Source organism: Callorhinus ursinus, unplaced genomic scaffold, assembly GCF_003265705.2.
Source record: "Callorhinus ursinus isolate GAN/ISIS: 27379988/994484 unplaced genomic scaffold, GSC_fseal_2.0 scaffold2, whole genome shotgun sequence".
NCBI classification, from domain to species: domain Eukaryota; kingdom Metazoa; phylum Chordata; class Mammalia; order Carnivora; family Otariidae; genus Callorhinus; species Callorhinus ursinus.
Genome location: NW_027397064.1, coordinates 33,002,668 through 33,021,128, shown reverse-complemented (window position 1 = coordinate 33,021,128; position 18,461 = coordinate 33,002,668). Strand labels below are relative to the sequence as shown.

At 41.2% G+C, this 18,461-nt stretch overlaps 1 protein-coding gene across 1 annotated transcript in view; it reads left to right on the top strand.

Moving 5' to 3' along the window:
* LOC112835703 (aldehyde oxidase 4-like) overlaps positions 1–18,461 on the top strand; it is a 52,597-nt gene that overhangs the window by 21,224 nt on the left and 12,912 nt on the right. The window contains exons 15-26 of the mRNA XM_025887305.2: positions 976–1,068; positions 1,793–1,962; positions 2,518–2,629; positions 3,381–3,503; positions 5,230–5,326; positions 9,424–9,548; positions 11,552–11,685; positions 12,902–12,989; positions 13,296–13,382; positions 13,567–13,758; positions 15,172–15,399; positions 17,984–18,079. Of these exons, the coding sequence (XP_025743090.2) occupies positions 976–1,068; positions 1,793–1,962; positions 2,518–2,629; positions 3,381–3,503; positions 5,230–5,326; positions 9,424–9,548; positions 11,552–11,685; positions 12,902–12,989; positions 13,296–13,382; positions 13,567–13,758; positions 15,172–15,399; positions 17,984–18,079 (1,545 nt within the window). The remainder of the gene's footprint in view (positions 1–975; positions 1,069–1,792; positions 1,963–2,517; positions 2,630–3,380; positions 3,504–5,229; positions 5,327–9,423; positions 9,549–11,551; positions 11,686–12,901; positions 12,990–13,295; positions 13,383–13,566; positions 13,759–15,171; positions 15,400–17,983; positions 18,080–18,461) is intronic.

The following is an 18,461-nucleotide window of genomic DNA, read 5'->3' as shown; positions in this document are numbered from 1 at the left end:
GTTTTCTATTCTTATATATTATCATATGTTCTCTTACAGATTATGATTATATATTCTATCTTTATAGAAAATGCAAAAACAGAGAAGCAAAAATTTAAAAAATCAACTGTAAGCCAATAATCTTACCATAAAAACTGTTAACATTTGGAATACATACATATATATTTCTTTTTTCTTTTTTTAACAAGAAAAAGGGATCATACTGTACATAAATTTTTGTGATCCATTTTTTCACTTAATTATAATTCATGAGCATTTTTAATGTCTATAAATACACTCCTATAAAATTATTTTTAATATCTGCAAAATATTATATCTTATGGATGTTCCATAATTTGTTTAGTCAGTTCCCTCTTATTGGATATGTAGGTTAATTCTAGTTTCTTTACTATGACAAATGATCTGTAGCTGAACGTCCTCGTAGATTAATCTTCGTCTGCTCCCTCAGTTGCTTCTTTGAGGTATATGCCCAGAAGACTGGCCCGGACTTGAAAGCACAGCCTCTATTTGGAAGTGCACATATTTCCACCCGTTCGAAAGGAGAGCTGGTCATAAAGGAGGTCTCCACTTCCTAGAAATAGCATTCACTTTCCTGTTTGCATGAGCAGATATAGTCATGCTGCTGCTAGCCTAGGGAGCTCGAAGCTCAGGGCTCTCTCCCAGCAGATTTGGGAGAATAAATTGGATAACCTATTTCTTTTTTTTCTTTTTAAGATTTTATTTATTTGACAGAGAGAGACACAGTGAGAGAGGAAACACAAGCAGGGGGAGTGGGAGAGGGAGAACCAGGCTTCCCACGGAGCAGGGAGCCTGATGCAGGGCTTGATCCCAGGACTCTGGGATCATGACCTGAGCAGAAGGCAGACACTTAACGACTGAGCCACCCAGGCGCCCCGGATAACCTATTTCTCCATGTGTTTCTCCAAGCTAGTGACTCAGAATGTAAAGTTAAATGTGAAATGATATTCTTTTCAGGATCCCCACAAGTTTCCTGATATCCCAGAAAGGTTCATGAGTGCTCTAGAAGATTTCCCCATAAAAACACCCCAAGGAATTCAGATGTTCCAGGTCAGTGGGGAAAGTTTTTTATTTTTTAATCTTTCTGTGCATTCAGATGCATGCACTATGCATATATCTCCCTCTTTTCAATAGCTATATTTTTAATTATTTGTAAGGGCCATGTCTACCAAAGCCAGCCAACATTACCCATTGTCACTCACATACAATTTCACTATTTGCTTGGTTTAGCTTCCTTGCTTTTACTCCAGGCTTCATAAGGAATTAGATTCTAAATGTCCCTCCTCAACTATTTCAGTTTTGTTGCTTAAAATGTTCTCCTTTTCTTAGTGAATGCCTGTCCTTTCTTCAAAACCTAACTCTACATTCACTACTTCTAGGAAGCCTTCCTTGCTTTAATAAAGCCGTCCTAAATCCCCCAAGAACTTGTGTATTTTCTTTGCACCATATTAGCTGTATAAACTGTTCTTTATTGCTATATGAAGTTGATCATGTTATTTTAATGTGTGTTTGTGTGTATCATGATACCCTTACAAGCTTGTAGAATCTTTAACGATGAGAACAGTGTCTTCCTTTTGGAGAGGTGAGGGGTAGATTATAGCCAGAATATATCTCTTACCATGGTACTCAATGGACATTTATTAACTTTGACTCACAGATATGGATACCAACTGCCTATAATTTTCTTGACATGTGAGTAAGCCAGATATATCAGATCCAATTTTCAGTGCATGAGAATGTCTGGAAGTAAAATAACTGCTTTATTCATTGACAGTGTGTGGCTCCCTACCAATCCCTGCAAGACCCCGTCGGCCACCCAGTCATGCACCAATCAGCCATCAAACATGCCACAGGGGAGGCTGTATTTAGTGATGACATGCCCCCTATTGCCCAAGAACTCTTCCTGGCTGTAACCACCAGCACCAGAGCTCATGCAAAGATCATGTAAGGAAATAAAAGATGTTTCTTTTTATTACTGGAATGCATTCACAATTTCACATTAAAATTGAGAGCTTATGGGGCGCCTGGGTGGCTCAGTCGGTTAAGCATCTGCCTTCAGCTCAGATCATAATCCCAGGGTTCTAGGATCGAGCCCCGCATCGGGCTTCTTGCTCAGGGGGAGTCTGCCTCTCCCTCTCCCTCTGCCTGCCGCTCCCCCTGCTTGTGCTCTCTCTCTGCCAAATAAATAAATAAAATCTTTAAATAAGTAAGTAAATAAATAAATAAAATTGAGACCTTATTATATATTTAAATCAGCTAAGAATATTCATTTCCTCTTCTGAGTGGAAATCAGTCCTTTTTTAAGCAAATTATTGAAAGAAACTAATGCCAAGAGTCCAAACACCTGCTAAACATTGGCACTTTTCAACATAGAATTTGGTCCCATGATTTAGTTATGAGGTCCATTGTAGTTTTTCCCTGCATTTGAGGAATCATTTATATTGTACCCTGAACTCACCCCTGCAACTTTGATGTGCACTTTCGAATTTTCCCTCCCAGATCAATTGATGTTTCAGAAGCCCTGGCCCTTCCAGGTGTTGATGTGATAACAGCAGAGGATGTTCCAGGAGATAATAACCATCGAGGAGAGGTCTTCTATGCGCAGAATGAGGTGTATGATTTGTATGGGGCCTGTTATTCAAATGCTCATTTAGAAACACCAAAATGACTATTGTTTATGACTCTAGTATCTGTGGATTCATGTTCACGTCACAAAGACTTACAGAGAACCAAGGACTCCACATCAGTGATTCTCAAATTCTCTCTTGAATTGTGGACCCTTTTGAGACTCTGATCATAAGCCATAAGCCCTGTAAAGACGGCTTCTTAAAAAAAATTGTGAAAACCATAGAAGCAATATAGAGCATAGGACATTAAAAGAACCAACAGAATTTCAGGATGACTGGATTAAAGTGTGCAAAATGGGAATAGTGAGGAATGTACCTGAAGATAGTCAGAAGCCAGGTAATCAAATTCTGCACCCAGTTTTTGTACCCTCTAAATCCCACTCAGTCCAGTGTTTTAAATTTCTTCTCATAGGTAGGGGTGCCTGGGTGGCTCAGTCGTTAGGCATCTGCCTTCAGGTCAGGTCATGATCCCAGAGTCCTGGGATTGAGTCCCACATTGGGTGTGCAGGGAGCCTGGTTCTCCCACTCCCCCTGCTTGTGTTCCCTCTCTTGCTGTATCTCTCTCTGTCAAATAAATAAATAAAATCTTTAAAAAAAATTTATTCTCATAGGTAGAAAATAATCTTTCTTTTGGTCACAAGAACCCAGTGGGTAAATGTAAGAATGTGGGAACAGTTAATTCCTTTTTTAATGATTCTGTGTCTTAGCTAATGGTGACATGTGGCTTTTCTGCAGGTGATTTGCGTGGGTCAGATCGTCTGCACTGTGGCTGCTGACACCTCTGCTCATGCAAGAGAGGTGGCCAAAAAAGTGAAGATCACTTATGAAGACATAGAACCAAGGATTATCACAATAGAGGTAGTCAGGCCACTTCGTGTCTTCTAGAATGACTAGGGCGGTATACTTCTGGCAGAATTCAGCTGGTGGAGTCACAAAATAGTATAATCTGGGCTCCATCTATACTCAGTGTTATCTATAGTTTCAGAGTGAAGGCTCTAGCAGTCTGCACCTAGAGACATAATACTGAGAATTTCCCTGCTTGGATTTCCCCTTCCTTCTGGTGACCACTTCTCCCATTGTCTCTTGCTAAGGCATGTCCTCCGAATACAGATAAGTAACACCAGAGGAATGTCCTTATGACTTCATGTAAAACTAGCCAGTGGGCAAATCCAGAGCACTGTGGACTGAGAACAGTTGTAACACTTACTGAATTACAGCCTGGGTCCTCTGTCTCTGGCCCACTGCCTCCAAGCTCTGGAGACGGAAAACCCAGGTTTGTACCCTGACTCCATCTTTTGGAGGCCTCTTAATAGCAAGGAAATTTTGGCAAATTACTTAAATTCCTCATACTTTCTCAGCTGTAAAATGGGAACTATAAATGCACCTACAGAAAAGGTCATTGTGAGGGTTGGAGGAGAAAACCCAAGTAAAATGCCTAGAACAGCACCTGGGAAACATGGAATGCATGCAGTAAATATTTGCTATTATTTTTGTTTTAGTTGCTGTTATTAATGGGGGGATGGTGCTTTGTAGCCCCAGGGTTTGGCAAAGAGCTAAGCCCGTGTTCTGTCTTATTAAATGTGATGGAGGGAGAGAGAATAGGTGGGTACATGAGCAGTATGAAACCCAGCCAAGTAGGCTGCAGTCTTCAATATCCTCTGATTCGCCTCTGTTCTTCCCAAGAGTTGCCAAGTTCAAGTCTTTTCCAGTTATCTTTTAGATGCCTTTAAGTCTGCCCCTTTCTTTCCATCGCAGTTTCACCCCCATCACACCCTTTCCAGCCCAGACCTCACCATTTATTGTCAGACTTAACTACAGTTACCGCTTAAAGAGGCTCTTGTACTCCATGTCAACCTGTCTACCCACCACATTAACTTTTCTAAGCCTCAGTGTTCGTCAGGTAACTTTCCTTACACGGTCATGTCCCCCTCGAAAAGGTTCTTAGCATAGAATTCAAGGTCTTTCATAGTCCAGCCTCAGTTTACCGTTGAAGCTCATCCCGCTGCTTCTCGATAGAAAACCTGCTCCCCAGCCAGCCTGACCTTGTTCTCTTTTTGGCTCCTCAGCTTGAGTCCAACCTCAAACTATTGCTTTCTGAGGTGCCCTTGACTTCAGATGATTTCCTCTCCCACCTCTAACTGTCCTAATTCCATGCAATTCAGCGCCTAATTTAGGTCGCCCACACAAGGCCGTTTCTGAGCGTTTGCAGCTCCACCAGCCTCCTCCTTGGCCTCTCTCAACCCTCCTACCGCACTCCGCACTCACACCATAAAGTTGGCACCTGAATACCCACCTGCCTCAGGTCATCCCTCAGCAACCTAGAGGGTGAGGCCCTCTATGTCTGTTCAGATATGTCTGTCCCCTCAGCCCTCTCTCGGAGCCCTGAACAAAACTGAGTCTCCAAGGCCTGTAGTCCATCGTACCCCAGTTTCTGCTGACCCCCACACTGTTCAGATCGTCTCTTGTGCTGTGTGAATATCTGATAAAGCAAAAGCATAGCAGTCTGATGGGGGATGAATGGCTTATTAGGATGTGAAAAAACAAAACTTTTTATTGTTTTGGGTTATTTGTTTTTCCTTTGCAGCAAGCGCTAGAGCACAATTCATTTTTTTCCACTGAAAAGAAAGTTGAGCAAGGAAATGTAGAGCAAGCCTTTAAATATGTTGATCAAATCATTGAAGGTAAGTGGTCTTGGGCCAGAAAAGTAACTTCTCTGAAGTTGAAGACTCTAAGTTCAGTCATTTGGTTTGAGAAATACTGAAACTTCAAGGCAGAGCTCTCAACCCTAGTGTGATTTTTAAATCAAAATTTTAAATGCGCAAATAAGTTTACAGTTTGAAATTTTATGTATCTGTACAAATCTATGTAAACACTACCCACATCAAGATACAGAACACTTCCAGGGCGCCTGGCTGGCTCAGTTGGAAGAGTACGCAACTCTTGATCTTAGGGTTGTAAGGTCGAGCCCCACGTTGTGTGTAGAGATTACTTAAAAATAAAATCTTTGGAAATACATATAGAGAACACTTCCAGCAGCCCAGAAAGTTTCCTCTTGCTCTCTCTCAATCAGTAACTCTCCCAAAGGTCTTTATCACTACAGAAAAGTCTTACCTCTTTTGAACTTCATGCAAATAAAATCTTACAGTATAACTTTCTTTGTGCCTACTTCTTTTATTCAACATTGTGTATGGAAGATTCATCCAATTGTAACATTGATCAGTAGTTCTTTTTCATCGTTTAGGAGTATGCCATTGTATAAATAATTCCACAATTTATTTATCCATTCTATCATTGATGGACTATTCAGCTATTTTTCAACATGATGTTATGAATAAAGTTTCTATAATATTTTACATATCTTTTGGGGGCCATAAGCAGTCATTTCCATTGAAATATACCCAAGAGTAGAATTGCTAAATAATAGTGCTTTTTATATATTTACCTTTAGTAGTTAATGCCAAACATTAAAAAAAAATTTTGTTCCAAGTTGTACTCCTATTAGCAATTATGAGATTTCCATTTTTCTGTTGTTATCATCAGTCTTTTTAGTTTTATCTAATCTGGTGGAGTACTATCTCATGTGGTTTCCATTGAATTTCTTTTTTTTTTTTTTAAGATTTTATTATTTGAGAGAGAGAGAATGAGAGACAGAGAGCACAATAGGGAAGAGGGTCAGAGGGAGAAGCAGACTCCCTGCCGAGCAGGGAGCCCGATGCGGGACTCGATCCAGGGACTCCAGGATCATGACCTGAGCCAAAGGCAGTCGCTTAACCAACTGAGCCACCCAAGCGCCCTTCATTGAATTTCTTTGATGACTAGTGATATTGAATCCTTTTCATACATGTATTGGCCATTTTTAGGTCCGCTTTTGTGAAATATTTGTTCAAGTCTTTTGCCTGTTTTTTTTAATTAATTACAAGTGATAATGATAATTAATATGTTATGTTGCTATAATTATATATAATTGATTTTAATATAATTAGTATAATAATTACTTGATTTACTTACAAATTTATAGGTTTCTTTGTTTTTGGTATAAGTTCTTCGTTGGTTCTAAGTATTGCACATATCTTCTCCCAGCCTGTGGATTGCATGTTCAACGTCCTCATTATTCTTTTTCATGAACAAAAGTTCTTGATTTTAATGTAGAACAATTTGTCAGTCTTTTCTTTATGGTGCCCAGTGTTGTTGAGCCCATGAAGAAATTCTTGCCTATCCAAAAGTCATGAAGATACTTTTCTATGTTTACTCCTAGAAGCTTAATAATATATTTTAGCCTTGACACTGAGGTCCATGATCCATCTCAAATTAATTTCTCTGCCTGGTATGACACAGGGGTCAAGGTTCAGTTTTTTTCAAGTGGGTATCCAGTTGACCCAGCACCATCTATTAAAAACTATCTTTTCCTTTAGTGAATTGCAGTGCAGCTTTTATGGTTTTCCATGTGTCTTCATATGTGTTGTTCTATTTCTGAACTCTTTATTATAGTCCATTCATCTGTTTATCTATCTTTGTAATAGACCACACTGTCTTACTTGCTGTAACTCTAATTTAAGTTTGAAATCTGAGAGTGTAATGTCCTTTTGCTAACTCTTTCTCAATATGACCTTAGCTATTATAGGTTCTTTGCATTTCCATATACATTTATCATCAGCTCATCAATTTTCACTAAAAATAACTTGCTGGGATTTTGACTGGAACTGCATTGAAACAATATCAACTTAGAGACTGGAAATCTTAGCAGTATTAAGTTCCAATCCATGAGCAGGATAGACGCTGCCTTTTATTTAGGTTTACTTTAATTTCTCTCAGTAACCGTAGTTTTCACTATAGAGATTTTGCACATCATTCTTAATATTTATAACTAGTATTCGGTGTTTTATAATGCTGTTTTTTTTTAAGATTTTATTTATTTATTTGACAGAGAGAGACACAGCGAGAGAGGGAACACAAGCAGGGGGAGTGGGAGAGGGAGAAGTAGGCTTCCCGTGGAGCAGGGAGCCCGATGTGGGGCTCGATCCCAGGACCCTGGGACCATGACCTGAGCTGAAGGCAGACACTTAATGACTGAGCCACCCAGGCGCCCCTATGATGCTGTTTTAAATGACATTTATTTTTATTTAATTTTCTACTTGTTTATGTCTAGTATATAAAAACACAATTAGCTTTTGTCTATTTAGTTTTTTTAATTTTTTATTTAAATTCAATTAGCCAACATATAGTACATCATTAGTTTCAGATGTAGTGTTCAATAACACCCAGTGCTCATCACATCACATGCCCTCTGCCACAATTAGCTTTTATATGTTGATCTTATATCTAAGAACTTTACTAAATTCACTTACTATTTTAATAGTCTTGTAGATTCTCTTGAATTTTATGTATATACAAACATATCACGACAGTTTTATTTATCTTTTCCAATCTTGATACTATAGTTTATTTGTTGGTTTATTTGTTTGTCTGCTTTGATTTACTGAACTGGCAAAGACCTAGTTAGTATGATTTTTTTAAAGTTTTTTTAATTTATTAATTTGAGAGAGAGAGAGCACAAGCAGGGGGAGCAGCAGAAGGAAGCAGGTCCCCCACTGAGCGGGGAGCCCGATGTGGGGCTCCATCCCAGGACCCTGGGATCATGACCTGAGCTGAAGGCAGACACTCAACTGACTGAGCCACCCAGGCGCCCTGATTTTTTTAATACCAATGCCCAAATCCCACCCCATCAGAACTTTGAGTACAAGGTGAGAGCATCAGTATTTATCTAAAAGCTCCCCAGATGATCCTAAGGTGTATCCAGGATTGAGAAACACAGCTCTTTAAAGAAAATTACTTCCAGTCTTGGGTAAGAGAAAATAGTAATTTTCACAGAATCTATTACCCTCTTCTAAAGAGTTGGAATAGAGTGTTCTGTAAGCTTTTAATCTTTTATGAAAACCTGGAAGAGAGCTTTTTTTTTTTTTTTGGACTTTTTGCATGACTTACATTTTGTTGTCCAAAGAAATAATTTCAAGAAATCCTTTGACTCCTGGCAAAAATAACTCCTCACTTATTTTAACAGCACAGGAATCTTTTGGCTAATTTTTGTTGTTGCTGTTATTCTTAATTGAATTATAGTTAACATACATTAAAATAAAAATACTGAGGTATTTAGTATTTTATTTCGTTTTAAAGTAAAAATGCCTTCCAAATACTGAAACTAGGGCCAAATGCCTCTTCTGGTATGACCTAGAAAATGATAAGGGTATACTGAGCAAGCAAAAATCTCAGCTAAACCAGCAGGAGCAGGCTGGTTTTAGGGAAAGAAACAACCTCAGCTCTGCCATTTTAAACCTTTGTGTCCTTTCACCATCTACTGATCTTCGTGACTCAATAATCCTGACATCACCAGACCGACATACATATTGTTACTACCCTCCCCCCTCCCTGTTTTACAGAGGAGGAAATGAGGTTTTAATAACTTGGCCAAATTCACCAGAGATGGTGGCACCTGGATGTGTGGCCAGGTTAGTCTGTATGCTCAAGTCCAGCACATCATGGATCTCGCCACCCCCACTCAACAGATGAGGAGACTGAGGCCGAGAGAGGGGAAGTGAATGACCCAGGGTCATACAGCTGGTTGTGCCCAATCAGTCTTAATTAAAAAAAAGTAGTTTACCAAATGATATAAAGTCCAGCTCTCCATAAGCTAAGGCAACACGCTCCTCATAAACAAAATACCACTGAGAGCCCCCAGCTTGGGACTTTCAACTAAGCATTGTCCTGTGTTTATGACTTACAGGTGAGGCCCATGTAGAAGGGCAGGAACATTTCTACACGGAAACACAAACTATCCTGGCTATCCCAAAGCAGGAAGATAAAGAAATGGTGCTATACCTTGGAACACAGTTTCCAAGCCATGTGCAGGTAACAGGATATTTTTGGAAATGAGACTCCAGATAATGGTGTGCTATAAGGCCCTACAACCAGGCACTCTGCTCTGGGGAACTTTGGATTCCTTCCACTCCTGTGACTCAAACTCTCTGTATATTTGACATAAGATACAGTCCAGAATGAAGAAAATGGGGCAAATATTTCCCTAAAAGGGCAGACTTTTCAAAGAAATGAAAATTTTGTTATCTTTCAAAACATGTGCAAGATTTATCTTACCCTTATAACAATTGATAGTGTAAAACCTAATGTCAGGGAGGTCACAGCCTTAGTATTATATTTAAACTTCCCCTGTGGTTCATTGGTGTCACTTCTCTGTCTTAATGTTTGCATGCACTGGTGATGCACATTTAAAGAGATTATGTTTCCAGTGCAGTAGCAGGTGATTTCCAGTCCTATTCCAGTGGTTGAAATATAAGGCATTGCTGCACCCAGGCAAGTAAAGGAAATCCTCTGACATTCCCCTCTTCTGTGATATGGAGATGTTGGTTCTAAAATAGTGTCTGGCACAGGGGTTACTTAAACAGTTGTGCTGTGAGGAGGAGTAATGACAAGCATCACTGAGGGGGAAAGCTGAGGGCTTCCTGGTAGAGCAGAGTGAGTTGGTGCCTTGGGGTCCTGCAGGGGTGGATAGGCTCAGTGGGAAGAGGAAGCTGCTGTTCAAGGCAAAATGAAAGTCTTGAGGGCACTGATGTTGAGCTGGGGTTTGTTTGTGGCCTCCACGGTTGCAAGTTCTGAAGCGGACAGCAGAGGAGTGAGGAGTTATGGTTTTGCCCCTAAAAAATTATGTGATCACCCACAAGTTGCCGGGCACCAGTATCTTTTTCTATAAATTGAGGGAGGTGATAAAGATCACCTCTGAACTCTTTTGACAGAGAGTATGCAGCTCTGGGCTCCAAATGGATAAAATGTATGTCCCAGGTTACCATTGCTATCTATCATCAATACCTTCTAAGGTGCAATTAGTTAACTTCATGAGGCATTTCCCAGAGGTAATGAGGGTACAGGGTGCTCACAGCCCACAGCCCAGAACCCCGGGGCAATATCTAAAGCAGGCCCAATAAAGGATTTGAACAGATAAAGAAGGTCTATGAATGACTAATAAGCACACGAAAAGATGCTCACAGCTTTGTCACTAAGGAAATGTACATCAAAATCACAATGAGATACCACTCTACATCCACTAGAATGGCTGTAATCAAAAGACAGTAACAAATGTTGATGAGGATGTGGAGAAATTGAAACCTTCATACATTGCTGATGGGCATGAAAAATGGCACAGCCTGGAAAATAGCATGGCAGTTTCTAAGGATATTAAAGATAGTGACTACATAACCCAACAATTCCATGACTAGGTATCTACCCAAGAGAATTGAAGTCATCTGCCCACACAAAAATTTATACGTGAGTGTTCATAGCAGCATTGCTTACAATAGCCGAAAGTGGAAACAATCCAAATGCCCATCAATTGATGAATGGGTAAACAAAGTATAGTATATCCATACAGTGGAATATTATTCAGCCATAAAAAGAATGCAGTACAGTTACATGCTACAACATGGACAACATGCTTTCAACAACCTTGAAAATATTATGCCAAGTGAAAGAAGCCAGTCACAAAAGACCACATATTGTATGATTAAGTTTATATCAAATGTTTCAAACAGTAAATCTATGGAGACAAAAAGTAAATCAGTAGTGACCTAGTACTGGCGGGGCTAGAGGAAGATAAGGAGTGACTGCTCAGTAGATCCAGGGTTTCTTTGGGGACACTTAAATGTTCTCAGATTATGGTGATGGCTGCACAACTCTAAAGATTCTACGTTATGGAACTAAGTATGTTCTAAGTATTTGTTCTAAGTAAATGTTCTATTTCTTGAATTACGGGGTTTCTTCAACTAGGCAGAGGGGAAGTACACAGGTGAGGAAATAAACTATCAGATTGCACTTACGTGGCTTCGGGGACTTACCTCTTGCAGGAATTTGTGGCTGTAGCATTAAACATTCCAAGGAGTAGAATCGCCTGCCATGTGAAAAGAACTGGAGGAGGGTTTGGGGGAAAAGTGACCAAGCCTGCTGTGCTAGCAGCCATCGGTGCCGTAGCCGCCAACAAGTAAGAGTCGTGGTAGCAGCAGTTAACGGCAGCCGCCCTGGTGCTGCAGAGACCATTGTGTCCTCTGGTCCTGCACCCCAGCTTCCGTCCCATGGGTCACAGCCTTTTGTCTTGGGGGCGGGGGGGGGCGGTTAGCAGGTCGGGGAAGGAACACTGGACCTGAGCCAGAAGATCTGTGTTCTAGTCCTGCTCTTGAACTGCCACTCACTCACAAGGTCACCTTGACAAGCCACCTCAGCTTCTTCACCCATAAACTGGTGAAAATAATATCTACTTGTCTTGTAAGATTATTGTGTAAAATAGATGTAATCACTGTGTGCCTTGACTCAGATGTAACCATGTATTACTTTTTCATTGACTTTAACTCTTTAAAATGTTTATGTTTTAAAATGTTAAAATAAATCAAGCTGAGATTGCCTGAGTGGAAGGAGGGTCAAAACCCTAACCTTACAAGGGACATGTTTTGTCATGAAATAAACCAGGGTCTGCTGCTTCTGGGAATGTTCACTTAGCCTCTGCATTATCCAGATGGAGTAGCCAGACACAGGAATAGCCGTGACTTTTGTGAACCTTATAACTACTAAACCTCTCATAAATCTTCAAGACAAACTTAACTTATCCTAGGCTACCGCTACAAAAGGAAAAACTGTGAACGACCTTAGCTCATTGGCACTTTCCAACAATAGAAAAGGCTGTCTTATACATGTGGGTGTGCAGGCACTCAGAACATTCCTTCAGAAGCCAGAGTCCTTGATGGACATTTTATGAACAGGGAGCCTGAATGAAAAGGAGCCTGAGCTCAATAGAGCATGGGTTCTCAACCTTTCCAGCCTCAACATCCCTCATGGCAGTTATTTTAATGCTCCTTTTAACATCCCAAGTAAAGTTCATAATATTATAACCTACTTATACACATAATAGCAAAATAATCATACAATGCCTTAATGTTATATTAAAAAATTAAAAGAAAGTAACTTATAATGAAATAATGTAGCATTTCAATATATAAATTCTCAGACATCACTAAATCAGGATAATAATAGTAATCGTGTTTTTTTAATTTTAATGTTCCCACAAACCTCTGAAATGTTGTTTAAAGCATGTAACTTCCCGCATTAAAAACCACTAAGCCTGATTATCTCAAGCCCCCTTCCCCATCTCTTTGTCTCTACAATTTATGAAGCATCCAGCATATTAACGGAGTCATTTCCTATAGGACTGGCTGCCCAATCCGGTTTATTCTAGAGCATGGTGACGACATGCTGATAACTGCTGGCCGCCACCCACTCCTCGGAAAATACAAAGTGAGTGAGATCAGAAATTTTAGGAAACGGCCTAAAACGTTCAGTGATAACCAACCAACCAACCAACCAACAGGAAGGACAATTACTAAATTCCATGCCATCCAGGAATATTTGGATGCTGCCTACAACTGACCAGAACTTTCTGTTGGGATTCTAGTCAACTTGGGCATCAGCCTCAGTGTCCCTCTGGTGACTGTCACTTTGAGCCATGTTCATAAGTTAGGTAGACTAACAACTGTGATCACATGTGTTTGTGTAGTAACGTGGTTATATTGAGAAAGTGGTTTTATTTATATCACTTTGCAGATAGGATTCATGAACAATGGTGTGATCAAAGCTGCTGATGTTGAATATTATATCAATGGTGGATGCACTCCGGATGAGTCTGAGTCGGTAAGAAGTATGCTTTTCCCAGAGGCTACCAGTTGAGCTGTATCTGTCATACTTTATTTGCATGAATATTTGTCATACAAAATAGATAAGTTCTGTGAAGGGTTCTAGTTAGAGATAAAATTAGGTTAAGTGGTTTTGAATATTTGATAGATGTGAAGTCTTGTTGTGTTTTGCTTTAATTCAGGTAATGGAGTTCGTTGTGCTGAAATCTGACAATGCATATTATATTCCTAATTTCCGGTGCCGGGGTAGGCCCTGCAAAACAAATTTGCCATCCAACACGGCCTTCCAAGGATATGGCTTCCCCCAGGCTGCAGTGGTAGTAGAAGCTTACGTAACTGCTGTGGCATCTCAGTGTAACTTATCCCCTGAAGAGGTAATAAGTCAGAACCCCCTAACGAAACAGCTTTGGTTTGGGGCGCCTGGGTGGCTCAGCCATTAAGCGTCTGCCTTCAGCTCAGGTTGTGGTCCCAGGTGGGATCGAGCCCTGCCTCGGGCTCCCTGCTCCGCGGAAAGCCTGCTTCTCCCTCTCCAACTCCCCCTGCTTGTGTTCCTTTTCTCACCGTGTCTCTCTCTGTCAAATAAATAAATAAGTTCTTTAAAAAAAAAAAAAAACGAGGGCGCCTGGGTGGCTCAGTTGGTTGAGCGGCTGCCTTCAGCTCAGGTCATGATCCCAGGGTCCTGGGATCAAGTCCTGCATCGGGCTTCCTGCTCAGCGGAGAGCCTGCTTCTCCCTCTCCCTCTGCCTGCCTCTCTGCCTACTTGTGCTCGCTCTCCCTATCTCTGTCAAATAAATAAATAAAATCTTTAAAAAATAAAAAAATTTAAAAAAATTAAAAAAAAAACGAAACAGCTTTGATTCAAATATATCTTGAGTATCTACATATAACATTATATCAGCTTCTAAGTAGATACAAAGAAATAAAGTACACCATCCATGTATCAGTTAGCTTTTGATATGTAACAAGTCAACCACAAAATTTAATGGACTAAAATAAAACAAAATATTTCTTCTGGTTCTCAGGGTCAGCTGGGTAGCTCTTCTGGTCTGAGCCAGCTCAGCCGGAGTTTTACGGTTTAAGACAGCTTCGTTTACATGTCTGATGGTCACTGGGCCAATTAGTCTGGGGAACATCTCAGCTGAGAAGGGTCATGTCCACTTCACAGAGTCTCATCCTCCAGCAGACTAGCCCAAATTAGTTCTCATGGTGGTGGTCACAGGGGTCCCAAGAGTGGCAAGAATGTGGCAAGCCCACAAGTGTCTGCCTGTATTAATGTGTATTGCCCCATGGGCCAGACCAAGTCATATGGCCAATCCCAGAGTCAGGGTGAAACCACCTAAGAGCATGAATACAGAGAATGAAATGATTGCCATTTGTGCAAACATTCCACCACAGCTCCAGATTTTGAGGAGCTAATTTGAACAGTTAAGAATAAGGAAATGTTGTGTAGGGGTAGAATAATTTTGAATGGGGAGAATTTTGTCTCACCACTAACAAAACTTGTGACAGGGCTGCTATTTCTCATGGTTATGGTGAAGTTAACTGAGATAATACACTTACCCTCCAGCCTGGAGCAGATGAAGTGTTCACCAGTAGTTTCTATTGTTATTGTGGTTATTGTTGTTACTGTGATGTTTACATATATATATTTGCACTTGCATATTTATAGCCATTTAAATAGTTTCCTTTTTTAAAAAAACTTTCTTCATATCAGGTACATAACAAAAACCCATGCTCCACTAATGGAATAAGCATATATCCTTAAAATCCATTTTATTGTTTTTCAGGTTAAAGAAATAAACATGTATGAGACAATTAGCAAAACAACCTACAAGCAGACATTTAATCCAGAGCCCTTGAGAAGATGCTGGAAAGAATGTCTGGAGAAATCTTCATTCCCTGCTAGGAAACTGGCTGCAGAGGAATTTAACAGAAAGAACTACTGGAAGAAGAGGGGGCTTGCCATGGTCCCCATGAAATTTACCGTTGGGTTCCCTGTGGCCTACTACAATCAGGTGAGGTTGAGAGAGGTGTCTGTCTTCTCACCAGAAGCCCTTTTCCACACGACTGGCTGTCTGAAAACGACCATCTTGTGCAACTAGGGATGGCCCCTGTGGGGAGAAAGAAGAAACCGGGGCAGATTCCTACAGCAGGGAACAAAGCGGGTTTAGGCAAGCGATGGGCTCCATAGGTATCAGGGCAGATTAGGTGCGACACAGTACCAGGGGCTCAGAAGGCGATCAATGGGCAAAGTCTAGCTCGAGGGGTCTGACCTTGGGCAGGGCCCCAAACATAAGCACTGGGGCCTGGGGTCTAATTTCAAATCCATGAGAGAATCGGGAGAAATAAGAGGATCTCTTTCTCTCTTTCCTAAATTCTTAGTAGCAGCAGTGGGGTCATTTGAGGACAGAGCTTTCAAAAACACACGAGAACAGACAGAGCCACCCTGTTGGTGCAGGAACTTGGAGTTACTGTGTGAAAGCTTGGTGACTGGTGTGCCTTGTTTTTAGTGTCACCTTGAACAGTGTTTCATGGGGCTCTGCTCTGGATTCTGTCTTATTTTTTGCTTCTATCCGCATCGACCTCTGAAATGTCCCCTTAACAAACCCATGCCGAGGAAGGAATAGAGGCCCCCTTCACGGTATGAATGTCTCTCACCAGATTATCTTCCAGATACACCCTTCCTCAGTGCCCACGAACAAGGCAGAGAGCAAAATGGGAGGGCAAGGGGGGAAGGCCAGGAGCACCGCACCGGTTGGAGCAGCTGCTATCTTGCCCCCCGGGGGGTGGGGGGGGCTTCTTAAGCTACAATAACACGCAAGACCCCCTTGAAAGGAAAATTTCTGTGGACTCTCAATGATCACTTACATTATTTATTTTGATGTTATTTAACTGTGAATAATCTCAAAACAAGGAATAAGCTTCTTATAGCTCTTATGCCTTGATAAAATACAAACAAAACTGGAAGTTAAATAAAAATAGTAATATAAATGCCAGTAAGAAAATAGTAACATTAACTTAATGTAGTGGCTTCTTTTTTTTTTTTTTAAGATTTTATTTATTTGACAGAGAGAGACACAGCGAGAGAGAGAGAGCACAAGCAGGGGGGAGTGGGAGAGGGAGAAGCAGGCTCCCCACAGAGCAGGGAGCCCAATGTGGGGCTTGATCTCAGGACCCTGGGATCATGACCTGAGCCGAAAGCAGACGCTTAATGACTGAGCCACCCGGTGCCCCAAGATATGGCTTCTTTAAAACTCAATCCTCACTCACAAAATGATGATAGTTCCGGCTACTGCTGTACCAGGCATTTTGAAATCTTTATCCTAAATGTCTGCGCAGGGTGTGCTGACTCACCGTCCCACCTCTTGTCTACGATATGCCCCATTAATTAAAGTAGTCCTATTTAGTGGTACAATCATCAACATAGAATGTAACATGGGCTCTGAAAGCACGTGACAATACTCACTGTTACATGGTTATCTGTACTCTCGTTAGATTATCATAAGGTGAAAACACAAAGTTTAAAAGTTCTTGTAGAGAACTTGACAGTCCTGAGAATAGAGTCTCATACTCAAGAGACCAGCATAGGTAAATTAGTTGATATTTTCCATACTTGGTAGCAGGGGCACAAGCATCAGCACAGGGGTCGAGGTTCCAAGGAGGCACCTGCAGGATGCTGGGCCACATGCACCAGCTTGAGAGAGGAATTGATGTAAAGAAGAATTCCAGCAACTTGCAAACCACCTAACATAAGCCAGCCTCCTCCCTCCTCAGGCCTGATTCCTGGAGCCACTTGCACAGACTGTGGGTTCTTCCACTGGAACAGTCAGCCCCAGAGAGAGCCAACAGCAGTGAGTTTGAAGGAGACAGCCTGGCATGGGAGTGGAGGACACTGGGCTCAAGTTAGGAGTTGTGGGTTCCAGTCCTGACTCTGTCACAAACTAAGCACCTGGGTCTGGCCATTCTCCTCTCCAGACTTCTGTTCCCCCATGTGCAAAGTGAAGAATTTGGACCAAATCGTTGGATCCCACACCTGGCCAATCATCAAAATCACCTGGGAGCTTAAAAAATAGATGCTTAGGCTCTACCTCCAAACTTCTACTGAGTTGGAATTTCCAGAATGAGACCCATACTTTTTCCCTACCGTAATGCTGAAGGTCAGCAACATTTGGAAACCGTTAAAACATCTCAAGGTTCTCCCAGCTCCTCTAGTATCCCAGGCAGTCTGTGCCCAGAAATTTACTCATACAGGTTCTATTTGCTTTAAAATGAATTTTCATGCCTGGAGAGAAGAATAATAAACTATTGTACAAGTTGAGGCTTTGGAGTGGCCTCAGAGCAATGACACAAGGCCTCCAGAAGGCCAGGGACTGGTAGGTGGGGAGATGAGCCACCATTCATACATTGACATTGATGGTTCTCCGGTCTGGGGTTTCTTGACAGGGGTTGTCTGTTGCTACCTGTAAAGGCTTTCTTCCCTAGTGCAAACACTGAGAGATTGGCTCAATAAAGCAAAACTATTCATCTGGCAACCTCAGCTAAACTCTCCGCAACATTTGGCCTCATCATTTTCCAAACTGGTGTAATTATTTCCCCTAGGCTGCCGCTCTAGTCCACATCTATCTTGATGGCTCCGTCCTGGTGACTCATGGTGGCTGTGAAATGGGACAAGGCCTTCACACCAAAATGATTCAGGTGAGATAAGTGCCTGTCATCACCACTGTAGCAAAGTATAGCCCCTTACAGTCAGCTGAGCAGCTTTTTTCCTGTTAAGCAGGAGAAATACCATCATGCTACATGCATGGATCCACTGTAAGACTCATCTTGATTTCAGGAATGCAGACTGCAGGGGGGTGAGGGAAGCGAGTGTCAGAACTGAGGAAATATGTGATCTTATTCTTCCTGAAAAAAAAAATCAGGTCTTCTGAAAAATGTGATTCCGGTTTTCTGTTTTGTTTTGTTTTGTGATTCCGGGTTTTTTTTAATCTTTTATTTTATTTTATTTATTTATTTGAGATAGAGAATGAGAGATAGAGAGCACGAGAGGGAAGAGGGTCAGAGGGAGAAGCAGACTCCC